Source organism: Apteryx mantelli, chromosome 19 (assembly GCF_036417845.1).
Source record: "Apteryx mantelli isolate bAptMan1 chromosome 19, bAptMan1.hap1, whole genome shotgun sequence".
Taxonomy (NCBI): domain Eukaryota; kingdom Metazoa; phylum Chordata; class Aves; order Apterygiformes; family Apterygidae; genus Apteryx; species Apteryx mantelli.
The window spans coordinates 17,579,711-17,607,686 of NC_089996.1; the positions used below are offsets into that span (position 1 = coordinate 17,579,711).

Consider the following 27,976-nt stretch of genomic DNA (forward strand, 5'->3'; position numbering starts at 1 on the left):
CCAACAGGCAACCAGTAAAATTTATCCCAAAAATAACTCGGTACAAAACAGGTCTGCTTCAGAATTAAAAAAAACCTTTACATGAGTTTAAAACCTATTTCAAAACATAAAAGTAAAACAAATTCCATCCTTGATATTAGTAGCCACAGTCGCACACCCCTCCCTCTGGAGAGCATGGAATGAGATGTCTGGAGTCCGTTTCCATGCGCCGCCACTCGCTGCTTTAGCTGGTGTCCATCTGCAAGGCAAGAACAGCGCCGTCAGGCGTTGACCTGGGCTGTGCGCGGCCGCGAGAACCACGCTCGAGTCGAACAAGGAGCTTCGTGTCTCGAGCATAAGATCCCTTGGCTTTCTATTCTAGAGAGAGCTCAGCTCAAGCAAACTACTGCAACTCACTGGCTTTACTGGACAGAGATGCACAGATTAAAATTCAAATTTGTTTAAAGCACCAAAATGCTTACTAGGCGATATTTTTTGATTGGAGCTAAACTACTGCACTTTGACATGCTCAGACAAGACTATGGGACCCCTACACTACACTTCCTATTCCTCCAAGTCTTTTTTTAAATATTATTTATACATCACTAATTCCAAAGACTGTTCTAAAACACAGCACAGGTCCATACCAATTTTTCTGGCTTCTCCCATGCTGTCGCCTCAATTTTATCCCATACCTACAGAGACCAGCAAGATTCAAATTACAATACACATGCACATAACCTTGATTCCCTGTCAACCAATTAACCTTGCTGTGGCACAAAGACACCTGAGCCAGTTTTGAATGAAGCGTTGTTCATTCAGCTCTACACTTTATGGACTTGTATTCCATGAACAACATCGCTGACCTTTTCGCTATTAGCATCCAGTGTCATTATTTTGCATATGGTTTTTATTTTTGTTTTTCCAGACTATTACCACTGTTGTTTTGTTATACAGCTATTGTTCATACACAGCTATTTCAGCTACAAAAGAGTCCAGCCTGCATGGGTCTAGACAGTCTGTGGAAGCTGGAAAAGTGGCTATTTCTCAACCATGAGTAAGAAACAGCAGTTGATAAAGTGTTTTGGAAAGTTAACTTAAGTGCAGAAACAAGGCATTGCTCAGCTTTAGAGGGAGGCTATTTTAGTCCAGTGATCCGAGAAGTGATCCCTCTCCTGCCAGCCCTGGGCTGTTAACGTTTCCCAGCACCAGATTCAGCAGGGTGAACTATTCTGCGAGTACGAGCAGCACTTACCCTGGCATTGTAAGCATCCAGCTGTGCATCTAGTTCTTCTGCAGAGAGTTGCTGTTTGGAAGTTCTTCCAGCTCCTCTGCCTCTCCCTCTGCTCCCACCACGACTACCTCGCCTGTTGCCACCTCCACCACCAAATCCTCCTGTACCACCACGGTTTCTGGTCATGCCACCTCTGTTTACACTGTGATTTTTAAAAAGCAACTGTTATAGTGCATTCTGGTTAACCCAAACAGCCACTCAGAAGTTTGCAGAATGGAAGATGGATCCATGCTTCCTATACAGAGAGAGGCTATGCAAATTCGCTCCCCATGCTGACCAGGCACAGCAACTCATGTGGCAGTACAGCATCTCACCTCTGTGCTGGTCTCCTCTGTGTGTCTATCTGTGACGTAACCAGCTGAATGTTCATGGGGCGCCCTAGAAGAAAAGAAGCCAATAAGTCCGTGTGTGGGGGACACAGGGACTGGACTCCTCCAGTCATCACAAGAGACAGCCAAGCAGACTCACCATCCAAGGGGACTCCATTGTACTGCTTCATAGCTTTCAGAGCGTCTGCCTTTCTTTCAAAATGCACATCTGCTGTCCCTAGACTGCGGCCAGATCTGTCATAGTGCACTGCTGCCTTCTTCAAGGTCCCAAACTCTGCAAAGAGTTCCTGAGAAACAGAGGGAGAAGAGTGAGCACACTTCAATCCACGCTGCTAATGCTGAACAGCCAAGACGAAGCACTGGCCATTTCCTATATACACCAGCTTTCATCAAGTACAGGTGCTTTTAAAACATCATTCACAATTCAGAAGAAGAATCTATGAAAGAGGGGAACATAAGTCCATTAGAAGAACTTCAGGAAGCAGCTACACACAGCAAAAGCAAATAAGACTTATTCACCACTGGCAGGGTGTGTTCATACAGCCAGTGGAGCAGGCTCAAGGGATGTTGACCTGCTGCTTCCCCCAGGGAAGCTGCATGTCTTCGTGCCGAGACTGAATCTACAGAGCCATTATTTAAAAATAATCCGTTTCACAGAAGAAGAATGATTTTTATTTCTATGAATGCAGTGATTCACAAGGTGATCATAGTTTCTATGTGCTGGACTTCTTTTAAAAAAAATCTTTGCTAGACCAGTTGCAATTTAAAAAAACAATCCAGTCATCTTGGAGCTTAAGAATATATATACCCAAAATTGAGATTAGGAGGAGTCCTCTACTGAAGTATGCCTCTTGTCACTCACTGTCTTCAAGTGTGGAAATGTGAAGAGGCAGCAACAGAGCCACTAACTTTGTTTCGTGGGTGCTACTTTTAGTAAATCAACTAGGGACATCTCACAGCTTTGCGAGTTTCTACTACAGCTAACGCCTCGAAAGCTCAAAATCTACACCAGAATTGTCGGATGTCCAAAGGGAGACTGCCTGCCACCTTTTCCATTATCTGCTGCAAAGCCTGAACATTATTCCAACTGTCTCCAGGAACTACTACTATCCAAGTATTTGAAAAGAACACCATAAATATTTCCTCACTTCCAAAGCAAGCAGCACTCCAGGCAAGACTGTATGCCAGCTTCTACCTTGTATTCATTTAACTGACATGCATGTTAACACAGCACTCCATGCGAGCCGTCTGGAATACAGAGCAGCATACATGAAGAGGTGCTCGATGATGTCTTCAGAAACAGCCTCTCTCACCATGCTACAGAAAACCCTGGTTCTCCATGAGCAGCAGTGAAAGGTCAGGGTACAACACCATATACGTTTCCTCCAAGAGCAAAGCTTGTTTTAGGTTCCTTCCAGTCACCCATTCCTGCCAATACAACTCGGAGCTACACTGTACCTTATTAATGACATGATCAGCATAGAAACAAGGAAACCAACCAGCACAGTTTAGGAAGTGCTAAATTATGAGATAGGTAGTAACAAACAGGCGCAAACCTATTAAGTCAGCTTTGCTGCTAAATAAAACACACGTGGAACTTCATCAGCACCTACAGTCCAAACCAACAGTGGGAAAGACATATCTTAACTACCACACACAGCACAAGAACTAGCTGAACTGAGGTGACTTTTCAGACTCACATTTTATACACCAGGGCCTGACTACAGCAAACAAGAAACTTATTTCAACCAAAGCTAACTTCAAATAGGAAAAAGAAGTGGCTTTAAGTGCATTACCCAATCAAATGTTAACTAGGTGACCTGAAAAAACACACTCACTCTCAATTCTCCAGACGTAGCCAGATTAACATATAGGGTAACTGAAATGAATTAACAGATGAAAAAGTATTTATTTCGTGGTGGGGGACATCAGGACCAAAAGCCAACTTAAAGTGAAGTGTTTTGCAATGTAATCAAACTAGCAAAGCCCTCTAGTGGGGATGCACCTTACAGTTACAAATGTTTGTGGCTGTACAGTTTACTGTCCATATGTTATAGTACCCTTATAGCTAGCAAATAAGTGGGTGCACCAATTTCAATCCCTGTTCTGATCAATTCAGCCATAAAAACAAATCATACCATATACCTGACTTGAAGTATCTGGCAGATAACCAAAGCAGAGCTGAAACAAGTGATAAAACCATGACATGGTAACTCAGCTAAAAAATTGAACTACTGTAAGAAATATAAGGTAACTGTAGATATTACAGCATAAGTGGGAATGTTCCCCCTCACAAATAAACCTTCCTAATTTCACTGATTGATGCTTCCGTAGGAATACATTTACACTTAATAGAATGTGACTTTAGAACAAAGAAACTATGTAAACGAGTCCTATAAAAACAAAACAAACTGATGTGCCTATAATATAGTTACTGAATTCATGACATATGCAGATTTTAAGTGTTTACACAGTTTATACTAAGTTCTCAAGTCACAGAAGGATTCAGCCAAACACCAGCATTTTCCTACACAAATGTTCTTGCAGTCATTTACGATGCAATTAGCTGCACTCAGAAGAAGCCAGCAGCTTTTTTGAATTGCAGTCTTCTTCACATCATCAAAACAACTGCACAAGAAATACGTATGGCAACCACAAACCTAGAGTTAAAGGATCTGGAGATCACCCCTCCAGACCACAGAAAGGAGCGGGACCTTACGGGCTACAGCATCAACACGAAGCACCCGAAGCCGATGCTATGAATGAAACCCCCCGCGAACGGCGGCCGCGGGCACAATGGGGCAGTCGGGGCCGCTCACCTGGATGTCCGCATCCGAGACGCCAAAGTCGAGATTGGAGACGAGGAGCTTCCCGCCGGTCTCCACGCCGGCGCCCGCCCCGAAGCCGCTGTCGAACAGGTCGTGCTGCCACTTCTCGGGGAGCTGCTTCGGCTGCAACGAGACCGGCACCTCACTGACCGGGACCGGGGCTCCCGCCGCCCGCCACGCGCCCCGGAGCCGCCGGCGCGAACAAAGGGTCGCCGGGCGGGCGGGCCCGCCGCCGCCGCCGCTGCCCGCCGCCGCCCCCCGGCTCGGCTCGGCAGGGCCCGGCCCGCCGCCGCCCGCTCCGCCGCCCCTCCGCTGCCGCCGCCGCCGCCCCCCCGGCCTGGTCCGACCCAGCCCGCCGCCCCCGGACCGCCGCCCCCGGCCCCAGTTCCGCGAGCGGCTGCGCCGCCGCCGCGGCCCCGCTCCGTACCCGGCTGTAGGGCGCGGGCCGGTTCCTGCCGCCGCCCCGGGCCATCACCGGCCGGTTCCGCACGGGGCCGCCGCCGCCCGCTCGCCCGGCTCCCACGGCGCCCCGGCCGGGCCCGCCGCCGCGGGTGGCGCCTCCCCGGCCCCGGCCCCCCCGGCCGCCCCGGCCGGCGCCCCGCTGGCTCCGGTTGAGCTTAATGATATCGTCCAGGGACATGTCCATCTTGTCGGCCATGATGGCGGCTCCGCTCCGGGGCCTGCACTTCCGGCCGCGCTGTGCCGACGCCGGAAGCGGAGGGGGCGGAAGGGGCGGGACTGGCGGCGAAGGCGCAGCAGCCGCGCGCGCGCTCGCGCGCGGGGCCTTATGGGGCGACGGAGCGGGCGGCTCCGGCGGCGCCGCAGGGGCAAGGGCGGGACTTCCGGCGAGCGGGGCGGGCGGCGATGCGGGTGAAGATCCGGGGCTGGAACGGTGTCGCCTCCTGGCTCTGGGTGGCCAACGACGAGAATTGCGGCATCTGCCGCATGGCCTTCAACGGCTGCTGCCCCGACTGTGAGTACGGGGCGCGGCGCGGCGTGACGTGACGCGGTGTGACGTGACGTGACGCGGCGTGACGTGGTGTCTGGTCCTAGGCAAGGTGCCCGGCGACGACTGCCCGCTGGTGTGGGGGCAGTGCTCGCACTGCTTCCACATGCACTGCATCCTCAAGTGGCTCAACTCGCAGCAGGTGCAGCAGCACTGCCCCATGTGCCGCCAGGAGTGGAAGTTCCGCGAGTGACCGCGCCCGCCCCGCCGCGGGGACCCGGGGGGACCCGGCCCCGGGGGGGGCCCGGCCCGGGGCCCCGGGCGGCGCAGCACAGCGCGGCTCCCCCGAGCGGCCGCGCCGGAGCCCGGCGGGGGCCCCCCCCCGGGCAGCCGCTCGTCCCCCGCCAGCCGCCCTCGGCCGCAGCAAGCTGGGGTCCCCCGTGACCGTCGTGCAGAAGCCGCCCCGCAGCCCCGTGTATCCGGGTCCGGATCCACCTTTCCGTGGATGCGCACGAGAGCTGGGAGCCGCTGCCTCCGCCCAGGCAACGGGGACTGCTCGCAGGCAGATGCCGGAGCTGCCTGCGGCTGTGGCGAGGGGCAGGTCCCGTCCTCACGATGCGCTCGCTGCCCTGTGGTGCTCTGCTCCGGTCGCTCAGCCGCCAGTGGTGACAGTTGGGGACAGTTGGGCTCCAAGCTGTAACATCCCTACCTGGACTGCTTCAATAAACTCGTTGCCGTGATCCGCTTGTCCTGGTGTCCCTTGTGCTTCTGGGCTCCGGAGATGCTCAGCCGTGGGCAGAGCCGCCAGCCCTGCCGGGGGAGGGGGCTGTGGGGGTGCAGCCCGGTGCCAGGCTGGGACCCGCAGCCAGACTTGGTTCCCCACGGCCAGGACCCGCTCCGAGCCTCACCCGGCACAGCGCAGCCCGGCGGGGGCAGCAGGCAGGGGCCCTTTCTGGGGCTGGGCCCAGGGCGGGCGCCAGGACGCGCTAATGAGCGGGGCTGGGGCGAGCAGCTCCTTCCCCTGGGCACTGCCACCCCGGGGAGGCGGGCTCGAAGGCTGTGGCGGGGGGAGGCGCGGACGAGGTGGGCACGGCGCACCCCCACCTGCCTATAAAGGCGGCGGCAGCAGCCCCGGCGCTGCTGCGGTCCTGCCGGCACCATGCGTGCTGCCCGCTGGCTGGGGCTGGCCCTGGCCCTGGCCCTGCTGTGCCGCCCCGCGGCGCCTTGGTACAAGCAGGCGGCCGGACCCAGCTACTACTCGGTGGGCAGAGCCTCGGGGCTGCTCTCCAGCCTCCGCCGCTCGCCCTACATCCGCCGCTCCGACACCGACGGCGCCGCTGAGCACGGCCCCCGCGTGCGGGCGCACACTGCGGTGAGTACCAGACTGCCCAGCAGAGCTCGGGCACGGTGGGCGCCGTGGTGGGGCGGCTCCCCGGGTCCTCTGCAGGGCTCTGCACCACGGTAGGTACTGGGACCTGCGGCGGGGCCCCGGGGTGCCCGTGGGGCTCCGCGCCTTAGCGAGCAGCAGGAACCGAGTCGTCTGCCCACAGGGAGCTCCAGGGCTCCCCACGTCCCCAGCGAGGCTCCAGGCCAGGCCGGGTGCTGGGGTGCCCCAGCTCCTCCAGCAGGGCTCCAAGGCACGGGTACATATGAGGATTGGGAGTGCTGCAGGGCTCCCCGGGTGCTTGTGCCGCGCTCCAACCCCAGCAAGGACCAGGACTGGGTCGCCAACCCGTGAGGCCTCGGGGCACGGAGGGTCCCTGCCTCCCACAGCACTGTGCTCTCTGGGGACACCAGTCCCGCCGCTGATGGTCTCTTCTGCAGGTGCCGTGTGTGATGGATGTGTCCCCTGAGCTGCGGAGCTGCCAGGTGCTGCCCGGAGCGCCGGGCGCCCTCCAGTGCAAGGCAGACGTGACCATGTCCTTGGACCCCACGGAGTGCACGGACGCATGAGCCAGCACCAATACGATCCCACCAGGACCACAGCTCCGACAATAAATGTGCCTGGACTGGCTGCGTCTCCCGTGTCCATGTGGTGGCGTTGGGAATGGGCGTGGGGGGAGCCGCCTGGGACAGCCCGCGGGGTGGGGGAGTGCACCTGGGGTCTGGGAAGCACCTGCTGCACCGGGACCCGCGCGGAGCAGCGCCAGCCCACGGCTGTGCCTCCTCTGGAGCGGCAGGAGCTTTAGTGGCCCCTGCGCGCAGAGGAATGGAGCCAGGAGGAGCCCAGAACCCACTGTGGGGCTGGGACGCTGGAACAGCCCAGGGAGCGTCCTGGAGGGCTGTGGGGGGGGCCCGAGCCTGGCGCGCCCCAGCTCTGTGCACGGCTCACACCAGCTGCCACAGGTGCCGGCAAGCGGAGCTGCTGCAGGGGATGCGTCTCGCCCACGTAGCTGCTGAGCCCCCTTGCCGCAGCTGGTCGCCCACCAAGGCCAGCTGCCTCGATCAGGCCGAGCGAGGCCAGGGCCAGCCCCAGAGTGGGGACAGTGCCGGACCCGGGGCCAGGCACCAGGTGCCTCGCCCAGGGCCCTGGAGCCGAATGCCAGGCATGAGGGCAGGCGGCAGCTCTGGGCCGCTAACGGAGCGCAACAGGGCGGCTGGAGGGCACCATGCTGGTGCCATCTGTGCTGGCCCCAGCCACCCCCGTGTCCCCAAGTGCAGGGGCTGGCCTGGTGTGGGCAGGAGGGGAGCCAGAGCCTGTCCCTGCTGCCGCTGAGCTCCCGCACCAGCCCCAGCCCCAGTGCAGGGGCCCTGGAGCGAGCGGCTGGTGCCCTCCAGGTGCCCACAGCTGCTCCAAGCCCCCCATGGAAAATCACGTTCTGACCACGACCGGCAAATCGCTGCCACGCTCACCTGAGAGCCGCCACGCTTGTTGGCACCAGCAGCAGAGCATGGCGCAGGGTGCTGGTGTGGCCGAGCTGCAGGGATTAACAGAGCTCAATTGGGCTTTGCCAGGGGTTGCACTAATAGAGTCGGGTCGTTACCGACCAGCGTTTCCTGGGCAGAGCCCCTGGCCCCGTCTGTGTGTGCCACAGCTCGCCTCCCGCCCCCGCAGCGCCTTCGCGGCCGGGCAGCTCCAACCCACTGCCATCCCCGCGTGGTGCCAGCCGAGCTGGGGTGCTGCTTTGCCCGGGCGAGGAGCAAGGTTCAACCCCTGTGAGCCCCAGGGGAGACGCGGCCCCATCGTGCCCCCCCTCACACACACACACACACCGTGCCCCCCATGCAGCTTGGCCTTGCTCACAGCCAGGTGCTGCCCACCCCAAACTGCCTGCCCTGCACAGCCCAGCCAGACACTGCAGGAAGCCCCAGGGGCACCGGGGAGGGCAATGCCGCTGCTGGGGACACGCGATGGCATCCAGCACCAGGACGAGGATGCCTGGGCTGCGAGCACACGCTGGAGCCGACCAGGGCTGCCAGCACCGGCCACCGGGCACAGCCCTGTTTCCCCAATCTCAGGCACCACCGACACCGCCGCAGTGCTCAGCTCATCACCACCCAGCTGGGGCGATGGGGGGGGGGCGGCTTCCCCGTCTGCTCTCCTCCAGAGACTGAGCGCTGCACAAGCCCCTTCCTGCCAGCGGCTGCAACGCACCAGCTCCGCACCAATGCTGTTTCCACCCTCATCTCCCTCTGGAAGCTGCCACACAGGGCAAGAGGCTCCGCTGCAGCATTCCCTTGGGGCTGCGGGTGCAGCCGGACAGGGGACCGCTTGCAGGGAGCGACATGCCGCAAGGAGCCGGTCTGGGCTCTGGCCGGGGCAGCAGGGGCCTGCAGGCACCAAGGCCCTGCTCGCCCACGTTGCCCTTTCCCTGGAGCCCAGGGCAAGCAGCACGGCAGCACACAGGGCCACAGCTGCCCCCAGCACCCAGCACCCAGTTGCTTTTGCAAGTGCTAAGGAGCCTGGTACAACCCTTCCAGCACGTTAGAGAAACGTAGGCACATGCTGCACTGTGCAGTGCAAGGGAGGCTGCCAAGGGGTCAGCTCAGGAACCAGAGGCTAGCCTTCTGCAGTTGGGGAAAAAGAAAATAAAAGAAAAAAAAAACACAGAAAAACTCACAAACTTGAAATTCATGAGCTTTTCTCCTACTTTACCATGCTAATTTTTGCCCCTTGGGACTCGCAGGATGTCAGTGAACGCAAGCGTGGAAGGAGAAGGGCCCAGAGGCACTTGGAGTGAGCAATATCAAATGCAGAAGATTTCTGCTCAGAAATGGCAAAAAGGCCACAAGGAACAGCAGCTTCACCAGGCAAAATTGCCCCAATCAAGTGAAGCTGAAGTTTCCAGGCGAACAAGTGATATCAGTGGGCAGGCACCCGAGCGCTGTGAGAGCAAAAATTAAATAGTTTTGTCATTTTTTTAATAACAACTGTACCCATTTGTGGCCCAGAGGCAGCTCCTTTACATGGAAAATGCTCAGCCCGGGGTGGATTTGTCACTGCAGCCGAGTTGTTTGTTTTTAATTACAAACTCTTCTGCAGTCTCTACTTTTTCCTGTGGCCGCAAAGGGGTCATTCGTGCTCTCTGCCGTCCTCGAACTCCAGGTGGGGCCGGGCAGCGCCGGGAGCTGCTGCTCTTCTCAGGGGTGAGGAGCAACTTCCCCAGCCCAGGGCAAAATCCGGCAGGGGACAGCGCTGCAGAAGCGCGGGAAGCGGCAGGGCTCCTGCCGGAGGGGGCACCGGCACGAGCGGGGACTTGCTGAGCCCCACTGGGAGGGAGGCGTCCCGTCCCTGGAGAGCATCACCACCGCGGCAGGGAGCAGGGCAAGGGGCTTTTCATGGCAGCCAGGACCCTGCAGCCGGCTGGCGAGGGCAAGGCAGGCATCTTTCCTGGGTGGGGTGGAAGCGTCTCCCTGCGCAGCAGCAGGAGCGGGTCACTCGCTCGCTTCCCCGGCGCTGCCCTTTCCACTCCTCCAGGCGCAGAGGTGCTCGGGGAGAGGCTCTCCGCAAAGCGCAGCGCTGGGCTGGGGCAGAGCCCTCCCCCTGCTCATCTGAGCTGTGCACAGCCTGTTGGCACCCCGGGGAAGGGGAAGCCCGGAGCCCCACGCCTGCTGCGACAGAGCCTGTCCAGCTGGGGACAGGAGCCCAACGTCCACACAGCAAGGACCGACTGGCCCTTCCCTAGGCCCCCTTGTCCCATCCGGGCCTCGGCAGCAGCCGTGCGGCTGACGAGGCACCCAAAGCTGTAGGCACAGCTCCGGGGGAGCCCGGGACAAGCAGGCACGCTCACACCCTGGTCACTCACACTCAGCATGGCACAGGGATGGGTCTGCCAGTCCTGGCAGAGGCACCAGAGAGGGCTCCAGCTACATTTTGGGGGTGGAAAAGAAGCTTTTCAAGTTCTCCAGCCCCCTCCTGCCCTGTGCCCAGGATGGGATTGTTCCCACACAAGTGGGTGTCTTGGCTCCAGATAGCACCTTGTCACAGATGACACATTCATTACCAAAATGCCAGCATGTGAACACCAGATCTGGGATTAGCAATTACACAGATGTGAGCTCTCCGCACAAACTCCATGATAGATCTGCACACACCACTGCCACACCAGAGCCACCATCCAAGGCAGAATAGACCTACGAGGTTCACTTGCCCACACCACCTGGAGTCACAAGAGATGAAGTTCACAGCAGAAGTCTTCAAACCATCTCCCAACTCCCTACCCCTCCATGGTTTATGTGACTGCCAAACTGCAGCAACACTATACCTTCCCATGCAAATTCTGCTGCAGCTTTAAAGTACAGGAAAGATAAAACCCCAAAACACAGCACAACAAAGGTCCCCTCACACTGTCTGGCTCAATTCTTTAGTGAATTCAGCAAAAACCTCCTCACAGGGAAAGAACAAATGGCTTCTGGCTCCACAGTGATCTCTAACCCGCATGCCAGAACAAATTTAACAGTCTCCCAGAGCTGAGGCTGGTCTGCCCAAGGGCAAATAGTTTGTTTTCATACCTCTAGTAAACTCTCACTGAATTCTAGCTAGAGCTCCTAGGGAAAAGCTTCTTTTGAAGACAGTTCCACCCAAAAACCTGGCAGCTTTCTGCTGCCTGGACTCAAGGCCCAAAGAGACCCACACACAACTCTTTAACATTTTATTAGTGATCAGCAACAGAAGTGTACAACAGAGAGGAAAAAAAAGAATCAGCTTGGAAGGACTATACAGCACAGTGCAGGGAGTGGCCCGAGACACCCAGCACGGTACCCTGGAATGTAAGAGGCAGAAGAGGGCTCAGCCCAGCACCTGACTTCTCCCAGACCCATCCTCCTCAGGCCCTGTCACTTCCCACAGGAGGTGAACATGCTGCAATTCAGCCTCAATAAAAGATACGTGGAATTTCAGTTCACAAGATAACTCCCTTAGGTAACACCTATAAGATACAAGGTGAACTTCAGCAGCAACAGCCAGCAGAGCTCTGAGCATGGTCTACACGTAGAACTGGGTCTCCTGCATATCTTGCAACAGGAAGAGCCTTTGGCAACCCCCCCCAACATTCCCACTCCTCACACAGAAATTCCTCTACTCACCAGGGAAACCACTAGCATTGAGGGTCCCTTGCTACTAGCCACTCACCCCTCAGCAGATGCTGAGCTGCTGCCAGTTACTGGGGAAACAAATGATGCACTGGCACCAGTCACAGCTGGAGAAAGGCTTTATCCAGTTAAACCAGAAGTAGCTTTGTGTCTGGTATTTGTGCAGACGCAGCAGCAGAGAAGAATCAACACGGGGAATCTTATAGCACAGGACACAGTCAGCATCTCCAGCAGCAGTCACACTGACAGCCTAACATCCCTAACCAACAGCTCACGAGGAATTATGAGTGCCGTGTCCTTTTTCCCAGGAAGGTTGTTCTCTCCAGTCTGTAAAGCAGCCCACACCACACACTGAAGGGCTGGTCTGAAACGCAGACTCCAACCAGGACAGCAGAACCTGGAATGGGGCAGAAGGGGCCCGGGGAGCTGCTCCACTTCCCATCTACTAAAAGCCAGAAATGGCAGAAGGTAAAAGCACATCAACATGTTAAAACATTAGTTAGAATTAAAACCATTTTCTCTTTTGTCAAATCTCCTCTTGGGAAAGGGAACAGGGGCTGATTAATGGAGGAAAAACTAGGCAGCAGGATCCCAACTCGTTACGTCTGTATAATTAGTGCAAGAGGAGCTAGGACAGACGTGGGTGGGATAATACATCCTGTGCATGCCAGCAGCAGTGTCCTTGTTTAGGGGTCCTCTCTGGAAAAGCTCTTTGCTCCTCCAGAGGAGGGTGAGGCTGCAGCATTTTGCAACCCATACATCAGTTCCCTGCTGGCCTAGTGCTTCTCTTCTTCCAGTTTCTTCATGGCCTCCAACACAGCCAGCTCTTTTGCTTCCTTCTTCTGGTTCCTAGCTTCAAACTCCAGCCTGCAAGAATCAGGAAACTGCGTGAGATTCTCATCCATCCATATCTCTAGGAGACTACAACCAGCCCAAAACGGGACCAACTGCCTTCTCCTATGCTGCTTTGCTCCAAGAGTATTTCAGAAACCTCATCATTAACTCCCACGCACCTCTTCTAGAGCCAGCATCCAGCACATTTCCACAACTGTTATGATCACTCCAGAAGTCATAGATTCCCACTCTGTACGAACACTGCTTATTTCCCCCTCTGCAGAAGATGTTGCTATACCATGCTTAGTCCATCCTGGGACAGGCCACTTAGTGCTGCAATATCAAATTCAATTTTACAACTGGCCTCAGCCAAAGTCACTGAAGGTGAAGGTCTCAGGCCTAAAAGAGCAAAGCTCTGAGTGTAACGGAATGCTGTACCCCCAAGAATACAGCAAGGAAATTTTATCATTAATAGAGAGGGAGGAAAAATAATAGAACACATGCGGTGAAGGACATTCTAACATAGTACAGTGTAGCTATTCCTTTTCCCATACAGTCCAGTAAATCCACATCTAAGCAGCCCGCCCAAAGTTTCAAAACAAAGCTGTGGAAGAAGGAGGACCTGTTCACTGATTCCCTCTCTTCTGTGCCTTTAGGCAACTCTTTCTTTCTGTTCGATCCTGTTAAATAGTCCTCAGACAAGCTACACTAAACAGCATGTGACAGAACTGGGAGATGAAGAAAGGCAACCTGTTCTTGATGATTCTTTGTACAATCAAGTCTGTGGTGAGATTGCTGCCACTGTCCACCAGCTGGAAAATACCACGTCTCTTCGGTTCCTGTGAACAAACACAGCAGGCTCAGCTGGGAAAAACATGCAGGACCTCTGGATTTACAGCTCAGTAAAAGAAAGCTGAGCAGAAGTCACAGCAGGTTCTGTGGGCACCCAGCCAGGCACGACACAAAGTGATCTCCTAGGAAGCAGAATAAATCACTGCCAAAAGCAGAGCTTCACATACATGGAAACTGAGCAAGGCTGCCTAGGGCTGGCACAGAGTAAAGATCAGAGGATTTCTCACTCTGCCACGAAGGCATTAGAAACAGGCAAAACAAAACAGTGACTAATAGAATGGAGCTGTTGTGAATGATTTAGAGGCTCTGCTCCAAGTATCTACCTCGGGGAAGGATGAAAAACAGAATCACCTGCCAAGGACTTCCTTGGGTAGCATCCACTGCAGTACAGATTCTCAGCTCGGGAACATGACCCAAGCCATGCTGTATCTATCACAAACGGGGACAAAGGTAGAGAGCAGGAAGCATGGATGACAGCAGCTTACCTCATACGGATCGGAACCATCCTTGTCTGGCACCACCTCAGTCATCCCATGGCACACAAGCGTTACCTAGAAAGGTGCACAAAGTCACTGACATTATCATGTTCCCTCCAAAAGATGAAAGGAACTTTCTCCACCACTGCCCTCACTGCAGAGTAGCCTGGAGATCAGCAAAGCCAACCCTCATGTACTAGGCTTGGTGATGCTTCCCGAGCTTCCTGTAATCATGCTGAGCAGACAATCTCTCTTCTACATCCCTGCATTTTCCTGCCCCACTTCAGTTTCCTCAGCACATTAATGACCAACATCTTCATGAACATCTATCTATACACAGAGACTCTCACCCTGAAGTGATCCAGCAGATCAGCAGTGACAGCATAGGGGGCTCCAATCACCACTTCTGAGACATACTAGAAGAGAAACCAGGTAAAGTGTCCAGATTAAAAAAAAAACAGAATCCAGCCTGTCTCCTAAAGAGACCTGAGCAGCTCATCTGGTTATGAATTTAGGAACTCAAATAAGGGAACTGGAAAGTGAGTTTACCATCCAGTACTTGTCACACAGCACCTTTTTCTTCCACTAAAAAATATGCTTTCTGGTAATGTGTACACAGCAAATCCAAAGATTAATTGCTCAGGGCAAGCATTTCTGGGGCTCCCTACATTTGTTTGCCAGGAATTTTCTCCCCTGGTGCAAAGGGGTGGATTCCTTTCTGCAAGAACACAGTCATCTTTAATGTAGTGCAGAGCAGCACTCTGCAGAGAATTCTGTCTTTTTGTTGCCAGTGGAAGAGAGATGAAAGGGTTCCACATCTCATGTTAGCCAGGATGCCAGATGAGCCCAGCGACTCCTCACAGGAGCACACCAGGACCTCTGGTAGCCAAAGTGATCAGCCTTGACTTTGCCTTCTCAGTGCACATTAAAGAACTCATGCAAGACTGTTGGCTACTAAGTAGACAACACCAACTCCCAGGCAATTTCTAGAAGAGTGCAGGAGTGACAGAGCTGTAGACACTTACCCTACAGGCTAAGACACTGAGTGTTCTTTCATGGATGTTCATGATGGGATAGTTCTTCCCTTTGTAACGGTTTACTTCCTATGGCAAAGCACCAGTCATCATTAGAAGAGACTCAAAGCAACCCCTTCCACCTCACTTTCTCCCAACACTGAAATCCTGTATTGGCCAATACATCCCTCTCCTTGGCTTCCAGAGCACAGCATGCTTATTTCAGAAAGAGGAGATGCCAAACTGCTCTGTCAGTGAGGTAATGTGGCCATGGGAGCCAATGCTTTGGGCAACGTCATATTCAGACCTGGTCAAAGTGCAGCCCAGCAATGATGTAGGGTCTTTCTGCCAGCTGGTGAACCTTCTCCAGGAAATCCACGTGCCCAATATCTGCAGACCTGTTTAAGGAACTGAAACTAACAGGGAGAAAGAGGGAGAAGCAGCAGGAAACAAATGCACTGGGAAACCACAGTGGGAGACAGGAAACCCAAGGATTTTATTTTTATATCACTTGCTGCCTGTGTGCTAGGAGCAGTTGCTTCCTTCCTCCTCTGGTTCCACAGGTTCTGGGAAGAAGCCAGACATCTTTTTAGCTTCAGCTTACATAGTTTCAATGCTGCCTTTGTCCAAAATTTCTACCCATTTCAGGCGCTCTGGCACAATGCCTCAAAGACTGTCCTGGGGAGGAAGTGTCTACTCTGAACGCCCTGCACTTTCTAAACAGCAGTCACTTGATCTGTGACAGCTAGTCCTCAAAAGGGTCTAGAGTATGATCTTAGAGTATCCAACCATTTTCTTTCCTGAAGTCCTCCAACAGCCATAAATCCTCTCTATGGAGGACCTGCAGCTCTTTTCTCAGCATCCTGTGACTGGCTAAGAAACTGCCAGTAAGAACTCCTGCCTCCTCCCTCACATACACACCTACAGAAAAAAAGGAGAGGCAAATATCCTCATCTGGTGCCTAAAAGTATGAGAATATCAGACAAGCAGACCAGCACTACTCTCTTGACAAAACAGAGTCAAGGATACGGAACAGGTCGAAGGCTCCAGCCACGTAGATGATAGTGTCTCCTGGCTGTGGTTCCTTCCCAGATGCAAACTGAATTATCTTCTGAGATGTCTGCAGGAACTGTGAGACTCCAGTCCAGGGACTGCGACCTTTTGGCCCCTAGGAAAACAAACAGGCTTCAAGAGGTAATTTGGTCAACACATATATATCCACCAGAATACAGCTGTAGGCAGGGCTATACCTTAATTTGACAGAAAGAATCACAGCTCTTAGCAGCTTGTACTTCCTACATTCCTGGAACTAAATATTTGAGCAATCTCACAAACATCCCTTTTCACTTTGTTAGACACAGTCTAATCATCTGCTAAGCAGGCAGGTAAGAAGATGCTGAGAAGAAAGTTTAGAAAGGAGGGGGGCTACAGGACAGTCTAGAATTTCCAGGAGAGGCAGGACTTACTAACTGAACCAGTAGACAATGCACAACCTACCCACGTCCTCCTAGGAATACGCTCTTTTTGAGCTGTAAGGCTGTCTACCCATTCACCTGCACAGATGGTATGCTAAGCTGATTACTGGAAGGAGATCACCCAGAGCTCAAGAAAGAGCCACATCCCAGCTCCAGCACGGGTGCCACAGCAGATGGAGTTTTAGCTCCGCCACGTGGCAGTTTTGGAAACAGCCACCGAGTCACCTGCTCTGGCATCTGCTTTGTTCCCCTGATGTTAGCAGCTCTAAAAGACTTAAGAGACTAAAGACAATTCAGCTAACACCAGGGTATGCCACACAAATAGCAGCATATAGAAGGGGGACTCAGCTGACAGGAGCCTTGCAGAGTACTTGGTGCCCAGATATGTCTCCACACATCCAAGAACCAGAAAACAGCCACATTAGCGCAACAGACCCGTTAGAGCCTGCTGAAAATAATCCAACATGTAGGAGACCAAAGAAGATGATTCAGCCTGGTCCACAAGACCAGGAAAACCCAAGTGAGTGAAGAACTTGATCAAGGTGTAGGTTCAGGTACTTGTTAATCAGGGACAATCCCACACCCAGGAAAAGAAAGAGTCTGATAGCTCTTTAGAGGCAGCCCAAGACATGGGCTGAACACAATGGCAGAGAACCCCAGTAAGAGTCCTCTGCTATTTGAAGACCAGGCACGTGAGTTCTGTGCAGAACTGCATGCTAGTCACGTGCCTGCTGCATAAACACTGCCCAGACTCAATGCACAGCACTAAAAGGAGTATCCACAGAGGCTGTCCCTGGGCTGGAAGAGCAGGGAGCTGGATCCCAAGGAAGTAGCGAAAAAAAAAAATTATAAGCAAGCCAGAGAAACCGCAAAGGCTCAACGGGTGCAGCAGGTCTATGGTGCCGCTAAAATAGAGTTCACTCCACCAGTGTGTTGGCCCTGTGCAGCCCCACCTGCCTATTTCTTGACTGCAGTAGCTACTTTACGGGGGTGGCAGAGATTTACTGAGGTTACTACTAAATGTGAAAAAGCCAAGCCCACAATACAGGCCAGAAAGCACATTTGGAATCCTTCTCAGGCAGGACTGGAACAACCAGACAGTCAAGCCCAGAACTCACAAAATTACCTTCCCGAAGTTGTCAGTGTGCTTCCGATAGTCTAGGTCCTCATCCTGCAGGGAGAGTAAAGAATGAATATGTTTAAGCACTCGCGTAGCTCAATCAGCCAAAAATATGTTTGCGTGGGGCAGAAGTGCTGGGAAGTCCCTGCTCAGGTCAAACACCATTGATACCTGGCACTAAATGCTGATAAGCTAGTTAATATCTAACCACAGTCATGTCTCGGCATTAGTTGGATGGAACCTGCCCTTATTTGATCCCAGTCTGACACCACACAGTGACAGTGGTTCTTGCCCAACCTGCAGAGCTGATAGTGTTGCGCACCTACATCCCTCCTCAACCATGCAGGCCCCTAAGAGGGCAATGTCCCTCCCTCCTCCAAGGACACGCCACTGGAGACTGGCTCAGATCTCTCTGCAGACAGCTTGTGGTACTTTGTCAACTCTTGGTGTGAATTTACATAATACGGTTAAGCCAGTCTAACAGCTCAGCACACTAAAAGAAGGATCTCCCTCACCCCCTAAATTCTCTTGTTTCTCCTTCATCTTGTCCCTGCTATTATCTAGGTGTTTACATCCCATTCCTTCACACAAGCAGTTCACTGAATTGTATACCAAGTCGATTCAACTCATTAATCCAGCAGAAAATGACTTTCTTTTTTCTTTGGTTAGGTTAGCTTTCTACTGTGTAGTTAGCTGAGCAGACTCAAGAAGGGTCTGATGAGACTCAGAGCCAGTAGTAAGCAAAAAAATGCAGCTCAGTGGTAAGAATGGGACTTTCCTATTCTGACAGAAGTGAGGGGCTAGATCAATGTGGCTGCACTATGTAATTTCACTCTCAGAGAAACCACAGGCTAGCCTGTACTTCCCATAACATTCCTGAAGCCCACACCAATTATCAGAGAACAAAGCTTTTATTTCCCCACTCCCTTCCAAAGCAGCATGGGACCTACACTATAATCTCAGTCAGGCTTAAGCAAATATAAGCAGAGGATTCTGCTGTCACTGCCCATAACCAGCTTGCCAGTTCTCCATGCACCTAGGAGCAGACCTAGGAGCTCCACTGCCTTTTCAGACAGCAAGAGGGAAGAGCTGGATTATGTCCTAGGCTCCAAACTCCCACCACCCACAGCCCTCTGACTCACTATGTTGCTGTGGTGAGCCTTAGTCATGAGCAGCATGCGGCCAACCAGGTCGGTAGTGGACACACCCTGGGTGCGTTTGCATTCCCTGCAGGGAGACAAGCAAAGGATAAAGCAGAAGCTGTAGTAGGAGCATATGCCTTTTTCTTACCCCCGTTACCACAGGAATATATGAGAAATCTGATAAATCCAAACCAGGGAATGGCCTCAGAAAAAAAGTCTTCCCACTATCAGCTCTCCATATAGAATATAACACTTGTTTGCTGAGCCTCTGCATCTTTTTCATCCCACAGGAACTGGTTATATGAGGAAAACTTGCCTTGCACAGCCTTCCCAACAGAGCTAACTCTCAATGAGGCTTCAAGATGAGAACTGCATATGCCAGGGACAGGAAGGCCCTGCCAGTCAGCTGCTAGCCTGCAACACTTCCTAGAAGCCAAAACTGTGAGAGCAACTAAAGCTGTGATACATTACAGCAAATGAAAGTGTGACCTGAAGACAGTTGTGTTTCATCTGAGGTCCCTTCAGGGACTCAGGCAGACACAGGCAGGAACTCCCAGAAACTCTGCTCAGAACAGGATAAGAAATTAAAATTGCAAAAGGTTACCTGTATCGTCCAGCTGTCTTCACTTCTTCATAGGTATCCTTGCCATCTATCGTTAGTGTGATATCATCTAGAGAGAGAGAAAAGCCTCAGAATCACATCTGCACACCTTCCTGCACAAAGGCTATCTTGGAAGTACGGCAATAGCTGAGTATGCCCAGCATGCAAGCCAGACAAGAACTCCTGCAATCTGAAGGCCAGCCAACATCTTGCATCCCATGGAAGTGTCAGGGGTTTGCAAAACTTCCCTAACTGTGGAGAAAAGCATATTCCTGGATGCTAAAGGCCATTAGTCCATCTAGTCCACTGTCTTTTAGACAGTCCAGAAAATCTGATCCGGTTGCCTCTGCAGTGAGTCCAACAGCAGACATGATTGAATTATTGTCTGAATGACAACAAACAGCTACCATTAACCTCAGTGTTGAAAAGAGACTTAACCTCATTTTTTCTAGCACTGCTTTCAGCCATTAGTTCACGTTACAACTTTTCTAATTAGTTAAACAGTCCTTCAATACCCAGTGCTTTCCTTCAGTGGTGGCACTTCTGTAATGATGTCAGTAGACTTTTTGAAGTTTCTAATAAGCTAAACAGAGTGGGCTTTGTTTCACCGTAAGACTACGCTAGTACTACAAAGTTAATTCTCGTTCTTACTTGGGCATGGTTCCTAACTCATCCTACAAAAACACCTCTCACCTGACTTTAGCAATAGTTTCAAATATTCACAAGTGAAAACCTAAGTAGGCTTTCATTTGGCAAAATACCCAGTACACAGCACAGGCACTGGTAACTCACTTGTACTCACTCTTACATAATTGCTGCGGCACGCTCAGAAAAGCTGTTAAGTTCTTCTAAAATTCCACACCTTTACCTCAGGGTACATAGTGAAGGGAAGCGGGGAGAACATATTGCAAGTACTGCTCTATGAGCCAAGAAAGAGGCAGAAACACTGGATTTGCTATCTGTCATCTTCCCAGTTAAGCTCAGCTATTTCAAAACTTCTCTTTGCACAAACATGGCCTGGCAAAGCTGCAGCATCTAGGAGTATGATCCATGTAGAAGTACTGAATGTTTTGGCAGAGGGGATAAAAGCAGGAAAACTGGAGCAAAGGCCACTAGGGCTTCTGTGTTGTCATAATCTCTCTCTGAGACTAGTAAGGGGTCAGGTACCCAAAACACACTTCCAGTGCAGGCAATTACCATCACGTCTGGTCTCAAACAAGCACTGATAATGAGGCTCCAAGTGTTAATTCTATACAAAAGCAAAAAGCATAATAGCAAGCTACAGGCATTACATTCAAGGATAAAGTTCCAATACATTAAAAAACACATAGAAAGTTAACAAGGAATTTGATAATCATCCTGCCAGGTGAAAAAGCACTTCTATCTTATGGAAGAGTAATGATTTAATGTGTATTTATATATAATATTTAATGAAATACTTGAATTATTGCTAGCAGGGAGCTGGGATCAAAGGAGAAGTGAGATGAGCATAAAGACTACTCCTAATTAAATTAACAAAGTACCTTCGAAGGCGTAGAGAGAAGGGGCTGAAGCTGAATGAACCCAAGAAGTAGCCCAAGGAAGGGGACAGGGTATGAAAACAAGAATGTTTCCTCAGAACAGTTTCTCTTCAGCGACTGTAAACTGAAAGATGTTCATATACGAACTAGGTCTCAGACCACAGTCAGCTAAGCGCATATCCAGCTTATCAGCTGGATAAAGAAGCCCTTCACATCTGATCTCCTCTCAGGATAAGTAGATATAAACATGATTGTATTTTTGCACTCTTGCCTTTATAACACTGTTTTTCACTGTTAAATAATTATTTACAAACCCTTGCTTGTGCCGATGGCAATCTCAGGATAATTGTCAGACAATGCATCTCATCTTTGTAAGCAAAAGGGATGCTTGAAACCAGGGGAGCTGAGCTGAGCACTCCTACAGTGCCTATCATGCAAACGTATTTCTCCAGAATACCAAACAGCAATAGCTGTACTGACCAGTGCAGGTGATGGCAACACAGAAGTCTGTGCAAATGAGGTATTTTCTGATCATCAGTGCTAGCCAGAATGTTCCTTGGTGCGCAGCAAGAAAAGCAAGTACACACAAGCCCCAGAGGGGCTGTGGTAATACAAATATCACCTCAGAACACCACTCACCACCATGCACACAGAAGTCACAGTTATATTTGTCCAAGGTTTCCAGTGTGGTGACGTAGGGAGCTCCTGGAGCAATCTCATCCACCCACTTGATGGCTTGCACCATTTTGTACCTCTCCTCCTGGGTAAAGACAGGGGGGCCCTTGTGCTTGGCGATCTCCTCTGGGAGAGAAACAGAAAATCTCAATTAGAAATACGCACTACAGCTATGAGCACTCTCACCTACAGGAGCCTTACTCAGTTCACAGGCAGGTGAGCTTCACTGTGGGCCCAAGCTCAGCTTGAAATTGCTTGGGAGTAGAGACGGAAGCCCAAGCTAGATCAGAACAGGTTTTAGTTCAGTCACATTTTATAAACGTATAACAAAGGCCCTGGAATTAACTTTGAAGACATAAAGAGACAGTGACTCCTTGTAACCAGATGTGCCTTAGTGAGGAGATCACCTGGGCTTCCTGGCAGTCCCCAAAGAGGAAATTCCCTTTTTATCAATATCTTCATGCTGCATTTGGTTTATGTTAGGAAATATGCACCAATAATAAAATCAATTTGAAATCCATCTTCATATGCAAGAACAAATTGCTAGTATGCATACTTTCACATGGGCTTGAAACAAGTGTTCTCCACACAGAAATCTGAGTTGGGATAACACTACTGCAGTTTGCACCAGGATAACAGGATGGATTTTTAATTGATTTAATTCTTTTTATAACATAGATCACGCCTGCAAAGAACCTTGCAAGCTCCGAGCTATCTATCCAGCACTGAGGAAAGAGTGAAAAGGATAACTTCACTCCCTTACCCAGGGAAGAAAAACTTTTCTTTTGGTAGCTGCTGCTCCTTGAGGTGTAGGAAGGAATACGCTCTGTACCAGGTTCTTCGTTACCTCAGGGCTAACGTTGCTGGGTGATTCTAGAGGTGGCATGAGGTGAAAAGCTGAGAAAACCTCTTACCATCTGTGTGGACTCCAACAATCAGATAATCTCCCATGGCCCGAGCCTGGCGCAGCTGGTTTGAGTGGCCATAGTGCACCATGTCATAGCTGGAAAGGCAAAGGCCTGCGTAAGCCGGGGCACAAGGAAGCACGCCGCTGAGACCTTGTGGGGGACCTTCCCCACGGAGCCAAAGGTCTCGCTGCTGCCACGGTGCAGCAGTGACTAATGTATTTATACCCAGCTCAGCGAGGGGAACGAAGGCTGCGCGCTGTCATGCTGCGATGAACTTGTTTAAGGAAATGGACCCAGTGCCCAAGTGCAGCCCTGGCTGCATCGCAGCTCAGGGAGCAAAAGGGCACTGGTGTCACGGGCACGGGGCTCCGGCGTTACCGGCATTACCGGCTCCGGTGTCACCGGCCCCCTCCGGCGGCCTCCCCCCGCCGCTGCGCGGGGCTGCTCCCAGCACCGGGATGAAGGAGCAGAGCGGCAGGGCCGTTTCAGAGCCGGGCACGTCCCGGTCCCGGTCGCCCCCGGGGAAAGGCGCGGGCAGCGGCGCTCCCCGGCCCATCCCGCGCCCCGGCCGCGGCGATCACAGACGAGCCGGAGGCAGCACCTCAGCGAACTCCGTTTATTGCCACCCGCGCCGCGCCCGCCCCACTCACCATCCGTCGCACCAGACGCGCACGGGCCGGTGCGCCGCGCCGCCGCCGCCCGCCGCCGCCCCGTTCCGCAGCATGGCTGCGCCGCTGTCAGCGGCGGCGGCGGCGGCGGCGCCGCGCCCCGCCCCCGCCCCGCCGCCCCGCCCAGCCGCCATCTTGGGGCGCGTCACTGCAGCGCCGCCCCGGGTCCCGCCGCCATCTTGGGGCGCGTCACCGCCGGCCCCCCGGGCCCCGCCGCCGCCGTCAGTTGCTCTTCCTGCGCCGGGCGCCTTTGGCGCAGCCGCGGCCCAGCCAGCCCCCGGGCCGGGCGGGCGGCGGCTCCTCCCGCGGTGCCACGGCCGCCGGCAGATCCGCACCGCGCGGGGGGGCCACCGGCTTCCGCGAGTGGGTGCCTTCCTCACCGGGGCGCAGTGGCTCGGCCAGCATGAAGATGGGGTCCCGCACTCTGCCAGAGACAGGTGGGGGGAGTCAGCATGGCACGGCTGCCCCACATCGTGGCACAGCCGCCCACAGCCATGTCCTTCGCTCACCGGTCATAACTCGGGATCTCCAGCCCGAGCTCCTCCATTAGTAGCCTCATGACATCATCGCACCTGCCGTGCAGCTTCAGGGCGGCCAGGTCGTCCTTCGGGGTCCACTGGAGGAGCGACACGAAACCCGCCACTGCGGGAATCCCCAAGCGCGGCCCAGCCTGGCCTGGCCACCCTGTGCTGCTGCTGGGGCCGTCCCCACAGGCCCAGATGGGGAACTCCTGCCTGGCTCTAGGCCCCACGCTCTCCAGGGCAGGCAGCCTCAGCAGGTCACCTGCACAGCACACACCAAAACCGCTTTCACCCAAACCTTCAAACCCAGTTCAAAAAAGGCTCTCACCTGGAGGTTCACAATATATAATTTTGGACGACGGGTAGGTGGCTTGCTCATGCACCAAAGACGTGGATATTTTTTCAAAACCTGCCACAAAATAGAGATTATCAGTATAGCCAAAGGCAGATGTAACTATGAACTGTTATCAGTGAGAGGAAAAGGAATGTATTACCAGGAGGGGAAAGAGGGAGGAAGAGAGACTATCACAGTTGGTGGGCGAATCCTGACACCAGAGTTTATAGTTGTCTGTTTGGGAGGAGACTGCTCAGCACCAAGGTGTCTCACCAAGAGGGAATGCTGCTAACAATCTTCACCGAGTCTCTAAAGTTACCTTTAAGCTGGAACCCAGACAAAGAATCACATCTGCTTTGCTTGCAGCTTCTGTTGCTGCTTCCCAGTTCAGGGGCTGTCTCAACGTCCCCTTCTCCCCAAAGTGGACGATTGTGTCTCTCAACTGTGCCCCACACTTGTGGCACATCCTGCCAGTATGATGCCTGTGCAGGGCTGTGCGTTCTGTCACATCAAATACTCGCACATACTCTCTGTTGGGTGTACAGGAAGTGCAGACCTGGTACAGGAAAAAAGAAAAAAAAAAGTTACTTCCTTAGCATCTAGTCATTTGAAGGCAAGGAGCCAGTTATTCCTCTCAGAAGAAAAGCATTTTTTAAGGACAGTAAATTGAAAGCAGTAGAAAGGATTGTCATGGATCAGATGCTAACCAGGAAAAGTTTTTTAAAAAGCTCAACTAGCAAGTGAAATTACAGGAAGCAGGTTGGTTATGCTATAGGAGGGATTTCAGGAAAGGTCTGAACAAGAGTTGTCAGAAGCAGAAGGCTCTAGCAAATACAGAGAAAAAGCTACTGAATCGTACAGAACACTGTTTTGGAGCTTGCTAACTAATTCACCCAGAAAAAAGATCTGAAGAAGAAGGGAACTAAACAGAGACTAGTCACGCTAAGGAGATAGATAAATAGTTTACATTATCTTCTTGTGAGGCCACTAAACAATAAACTTATCCTGTTCTGGCTACTCACCTCTATGTACATGTTTCCATGGAGCTCAGATATTGCTGTTCGGGGTAACCCACTCCGCAAGTGCAGCCCATCACAGTTTTGAGACACGACATGCTGCACCTTGAAGAGAATAAAACATTGAGCTAACACACAGCAGACAACTCTGAAAGTACTACTCAGATGGGGGTGACAGGTACATCTCAATATACAGCACTTAGCTCAGTATATCAGAGCAGAACTAACAGAAGAACAGCACAGAGAAGAGAGATTTATGAAAGCTAAGTGAAAAGACTCCTACAGCTGAATATAGCTCTACTAGGTCTGAATGATCTTGTGGCTGTGCCCCCAAACCAGCCTCACTAGGAGGCAAATACAAAGTATTGCAGAAAAGGCACCAGTGGGAAAACTGGCAGAGCTTCAGCCTGGAGCTAGTCTAATAAGACTCAGTTATATAGGAGCACAGATGCTTTTCCCTCTATGGGTGTGTAGCCACCTGAGTAAGAACAATGATTAGGTAATCTCACGGAAAGCTTTTTTCTGTGTTGGGTTTCATTTCAGTCAGACCAGGGCAGTGGAGCACAAGTGGGATACGGAAAAATCTTACCAGATTGTGCTTGTGTAGGCAGGCAATGCTCATATGGGTGAGTGTGGGCTCTGCCTCACTCAGATCTGCAGTCCTGACAAGAAGGGGGGGGAGGGGGGGAGAGAGTAAATACTGTCATTAATCTCTCTTTCAGTTTTAGCTTTCTGCTTGGCAGCTCAGAATTTGTCTCCTGAGAGGCTGCAGAACTGTCACTCCAGGAAAGAGGAAAGGAAAGAAGTTTGGTAAAGTCACCTCCATACCTGATGCTCCTGCCCTTCTGCAGTAATGTCCATATGCCATTAGGACCTCTGTAGTCTGGGATTGAAGCTGCCTGTGTTATCAGGAGAGATGAAACAAGGCCTGACACGAAGGTTCATACCTCTTGTCCAACCTCAGTCTTACAAACAGATCAACCTTGTCTCACTCAGGACAACCAGGTACCTCAGTTACTAGTGCTTTTTCATTCACTTCAAGTTTTCCAGAGCAGTGGTTCCCTCATCACAGGGTAACCATCTTTTCATATGTTTTACCTCTTTTCCTATCTTACAGCCCTAGCATTTTCACCTCCAGTATTTATTTTCTCCAACTTTATCATTATAAAATACCCCCAGAATTCTCTCTTTTTTCCTCAGTGCTTTCCATTTCCCTACACAAAACTCAGTTCTTGAACCTTTCCTTATTTTCACTAGACTCAGTGACTTCCGGTAGCTTGTACACAATGTTCTTTAGCAAACATGTTTATGACATTAGCACTCATATATCCTGCCCAGAATCGTGCTCCAAATCAGCAGAGACTAAGGAAAGAAAAGACAATGTTCCTGTCTCAGAGTTCAAAGAAAGATGGCATATGACACATTAGAAGAGGCAGCACCAGAATTCCAATCTCACAACAGGCACCACAGAAAACAGCCATTTTTAAACCATCATTTATGATTTTTAATAAACACTAGCTATTCCTATTTGTTCATTAACATAGCATTAATTAGCTAATTTGGTTTAGGCTTCACACCAAAAGTAGTTGAAGAAAGATTTGAATGAAGTAAGACTAGTGATCTTCTTGTTTAAGTGCGTTCTTCCCACTATCATAGAGCTTATGCAGCTTTAAAATGTTCTGGGCAACAGGTACAACCCCAAGATGCAAACTAGCAAATGTCTTGACCATGGGTTGCAGCTCAACAGTTCGAATATAGCATCCCAGGCTCACAGCATACAGCAGATAGCCATTTAGAAACCAGGAAAAAAATCCATTCAACATTGCAATACTCCTGAAGGAGCTCCCAAAGCTCCAGCCACTCACCCCCAAAGAATCCTACCGTACTGATCCCTGCTCCCGTGTAGATAACAAGGTGCTTGGCACTCCGGACAACGGCAGCCAGCTCAATAGCCTTTCTCTTTAACTCCTCTGGTTCGTCACATACCTAGAAAACAAAACTGAGAAAGTTCACATGTTTCTGAGGTATCGTGCATCGTTGAAACTGAAAAAACAGATAGCTCCCTGGAAGTTTCAGTATTAGCCTAGTCTACAGAAAAAGCTGTGCATAAACATTGTCCGAAGCAGTTTCTAAATAAAAGAATGTGGATGTTGTCCACATTATCTGTGAAAGGTCAAGGGAAAGAGTTTTCTGGATAGCAACACACGCACATTCATCCTCCAAAGAGGCAGGGCCGCACAGCACACGCTCAAAAGTGAACGCATTTTGGAAAACATACAAGTTTGGCAGCCACCTAAAGAAGAGACCGAGGGCAGGGGGACGAGGCCGGGACCTCGCTGCGACGAGGGAACACGGCACGTTGCCCAGCACCGAGCCGCCGCCGCAGCTCCTGGCGGCCCTCGCCCGCGCCCGGCGCGTCTCCCCGGCCTCGAACCGGCGCCGCGGCGGGCGGCACGGCAGCCGGGGGACCGAGCCCGGTGCCGCCGCCCCGCGCCGCCCACCTCCTCCTGCCGCCGGCGCAGGCGCTCCCGCCGCTTGCGGCGCCGCTCCAGCTCGCGGACGACGTCGTCGCTCTCGCTCAGCACCTGGCACTCCTCGGGGCTCCGCTCCGCCGGCGGCTTCCGCCAGATGCGGGACACCTGCGCGGCACACACAGGCCGTCACGGGGCGCGGGCGGCAGCGCAGCGCGGTGCGGCAGCACGGCGCGGGGCGCGGCGCACCTGCCTCCGCCGGTCCCGCTGCTCCTCCTGCTGAAGCAGCTCGGCGCGCGCCGCCGCCTTCCGTTCCAAGCGGCTCAGGCTGCCACCGGCCGCCATCGCCCCGGAAGCGCCCCGCTTCCGCTACCGGCCGCCGACGCGCCGCCGGCACTTCCGCCCCGCGGCGAGAGCGGCCCAGCACCACTCCCGGCGCGGCC

At 52.6% G+C, this 27,976-nt stretch overlaps 4 protein-coding genes across 7 annotated transcripts; 2 read left to right on the forward strand and 2 right to left on the reverse strand.

Annotated features, from left to right (window-relative positions):
• Positions 1–57: 57 nt before the first annotated feature.
• Positions 58–5,128, reverse strand: ALYREF (Aly/REF export factor). The gene is made up of 6 exons (XM_067308434.1): positions 4,858–5,128; positions 4,422–4,553; positions 1,742–1,889; positions 1,588–1,651; positions 1,235–1,415; positions 58–238 (listed from the first exon to the last, which is right to left on the reverse strand). The coding sequence occupies exons 1-6, from the start codon at positions 5,086–5,088 to the stop codon at positions 224–226; spliced, it is 771 nt and encodes a 256-aa protein (XP_067164535.1). The 5' UTR covers positions 5,089–5,128; the 3' UTR covers positions 58–223.
• Positions 5,129–5,215: 87 nt separating this feature from the next.
• Positions 5,216–6,116, forward strand: ANAPC11 (anaphase promoting complex subunit 11). Its single transcript, XM_067308435.1, has 2 exons — positions 5,216–5,403; positions 5,484–6,116. Exons 1-2 carry the CDS (start codon positions 5,295–5,297, stop codon positions 5,627–5,629), a joined length of 255 nt encoding a protein of 84 aa, XP_067164536.1. The 5' UTR covers positions 5,216–5,294; the 3' UTR covers positions 5,630–6,116.
• A 419-nt stretch (positions 6,117–6,535) lies between these two features.
• On the forward strand, positions 6,536–7,356 carry NPB (neuropeptide B). The gene is made up of 2 exons (XM_067308554.1): positions 6,536–6,748; positions 7,201–7,356. Exons 1-2 carry the CDS (start codon positions 6,536–6,538, stop codon positions 7,327–7,329), a joined length of 342 nt encoding a protein of 113 aa, XP_067164655.1. The 3' UTR covers positions 7,330–7,356.
• Positions 7,357–11,455: 4,099 nt separating this feature from the next.
• On the reverse strand, positions 11,456–27,902 carry SIRT7 (sirtuin 7). 4 transcript variants are annotated; one of them, XM_067308600.1, is made up of 15 exons: positions 23,701–23,950; positions 23,174–23,615; positions 22,530–22,618; positions 21,580–21,741; positions 19,424–19,490; positions 18,820–18,904; positions 17,684–17,728; positions 16,112–16,250; positions 15,390–15,472; positions 15,095–15,172; positions 14,420–14,485; positions 14,079–14,144; positions 13,492–13,580; positions 12,921–13,074; positions 12,675–12,774 (listed from the first exon to the last, which is right to left on the reverse strand). In XM_067308600.1, exons 1-15 carry the CDS (start codon positions 23,705–23,707, stop codon positions 12,763–12,765), a joined length of 1,584 nt encoding a protein of 527 aa, XP_067164701.1. In that variant the 5' UTR covers positions 23,708–23,950; the 3' UTR covers positions 12,675–12,762. The 4 variants fall into 4 exon arrangements, with proteins under 4 accessions (XP_067164702.1, XP_067164701.1, XP_067164704.1 ...); XM_067308601.1 differs by lacking the exon at positions 12,921–13,074 and having other exon boundaries at positions 11,456–12,774; XM_067308603.1 differs by lacking the exon at positions 15,095–15,172.
• Between the last annotated feature and the right edge of the window lie 74 nt (positions 27,903–27,976).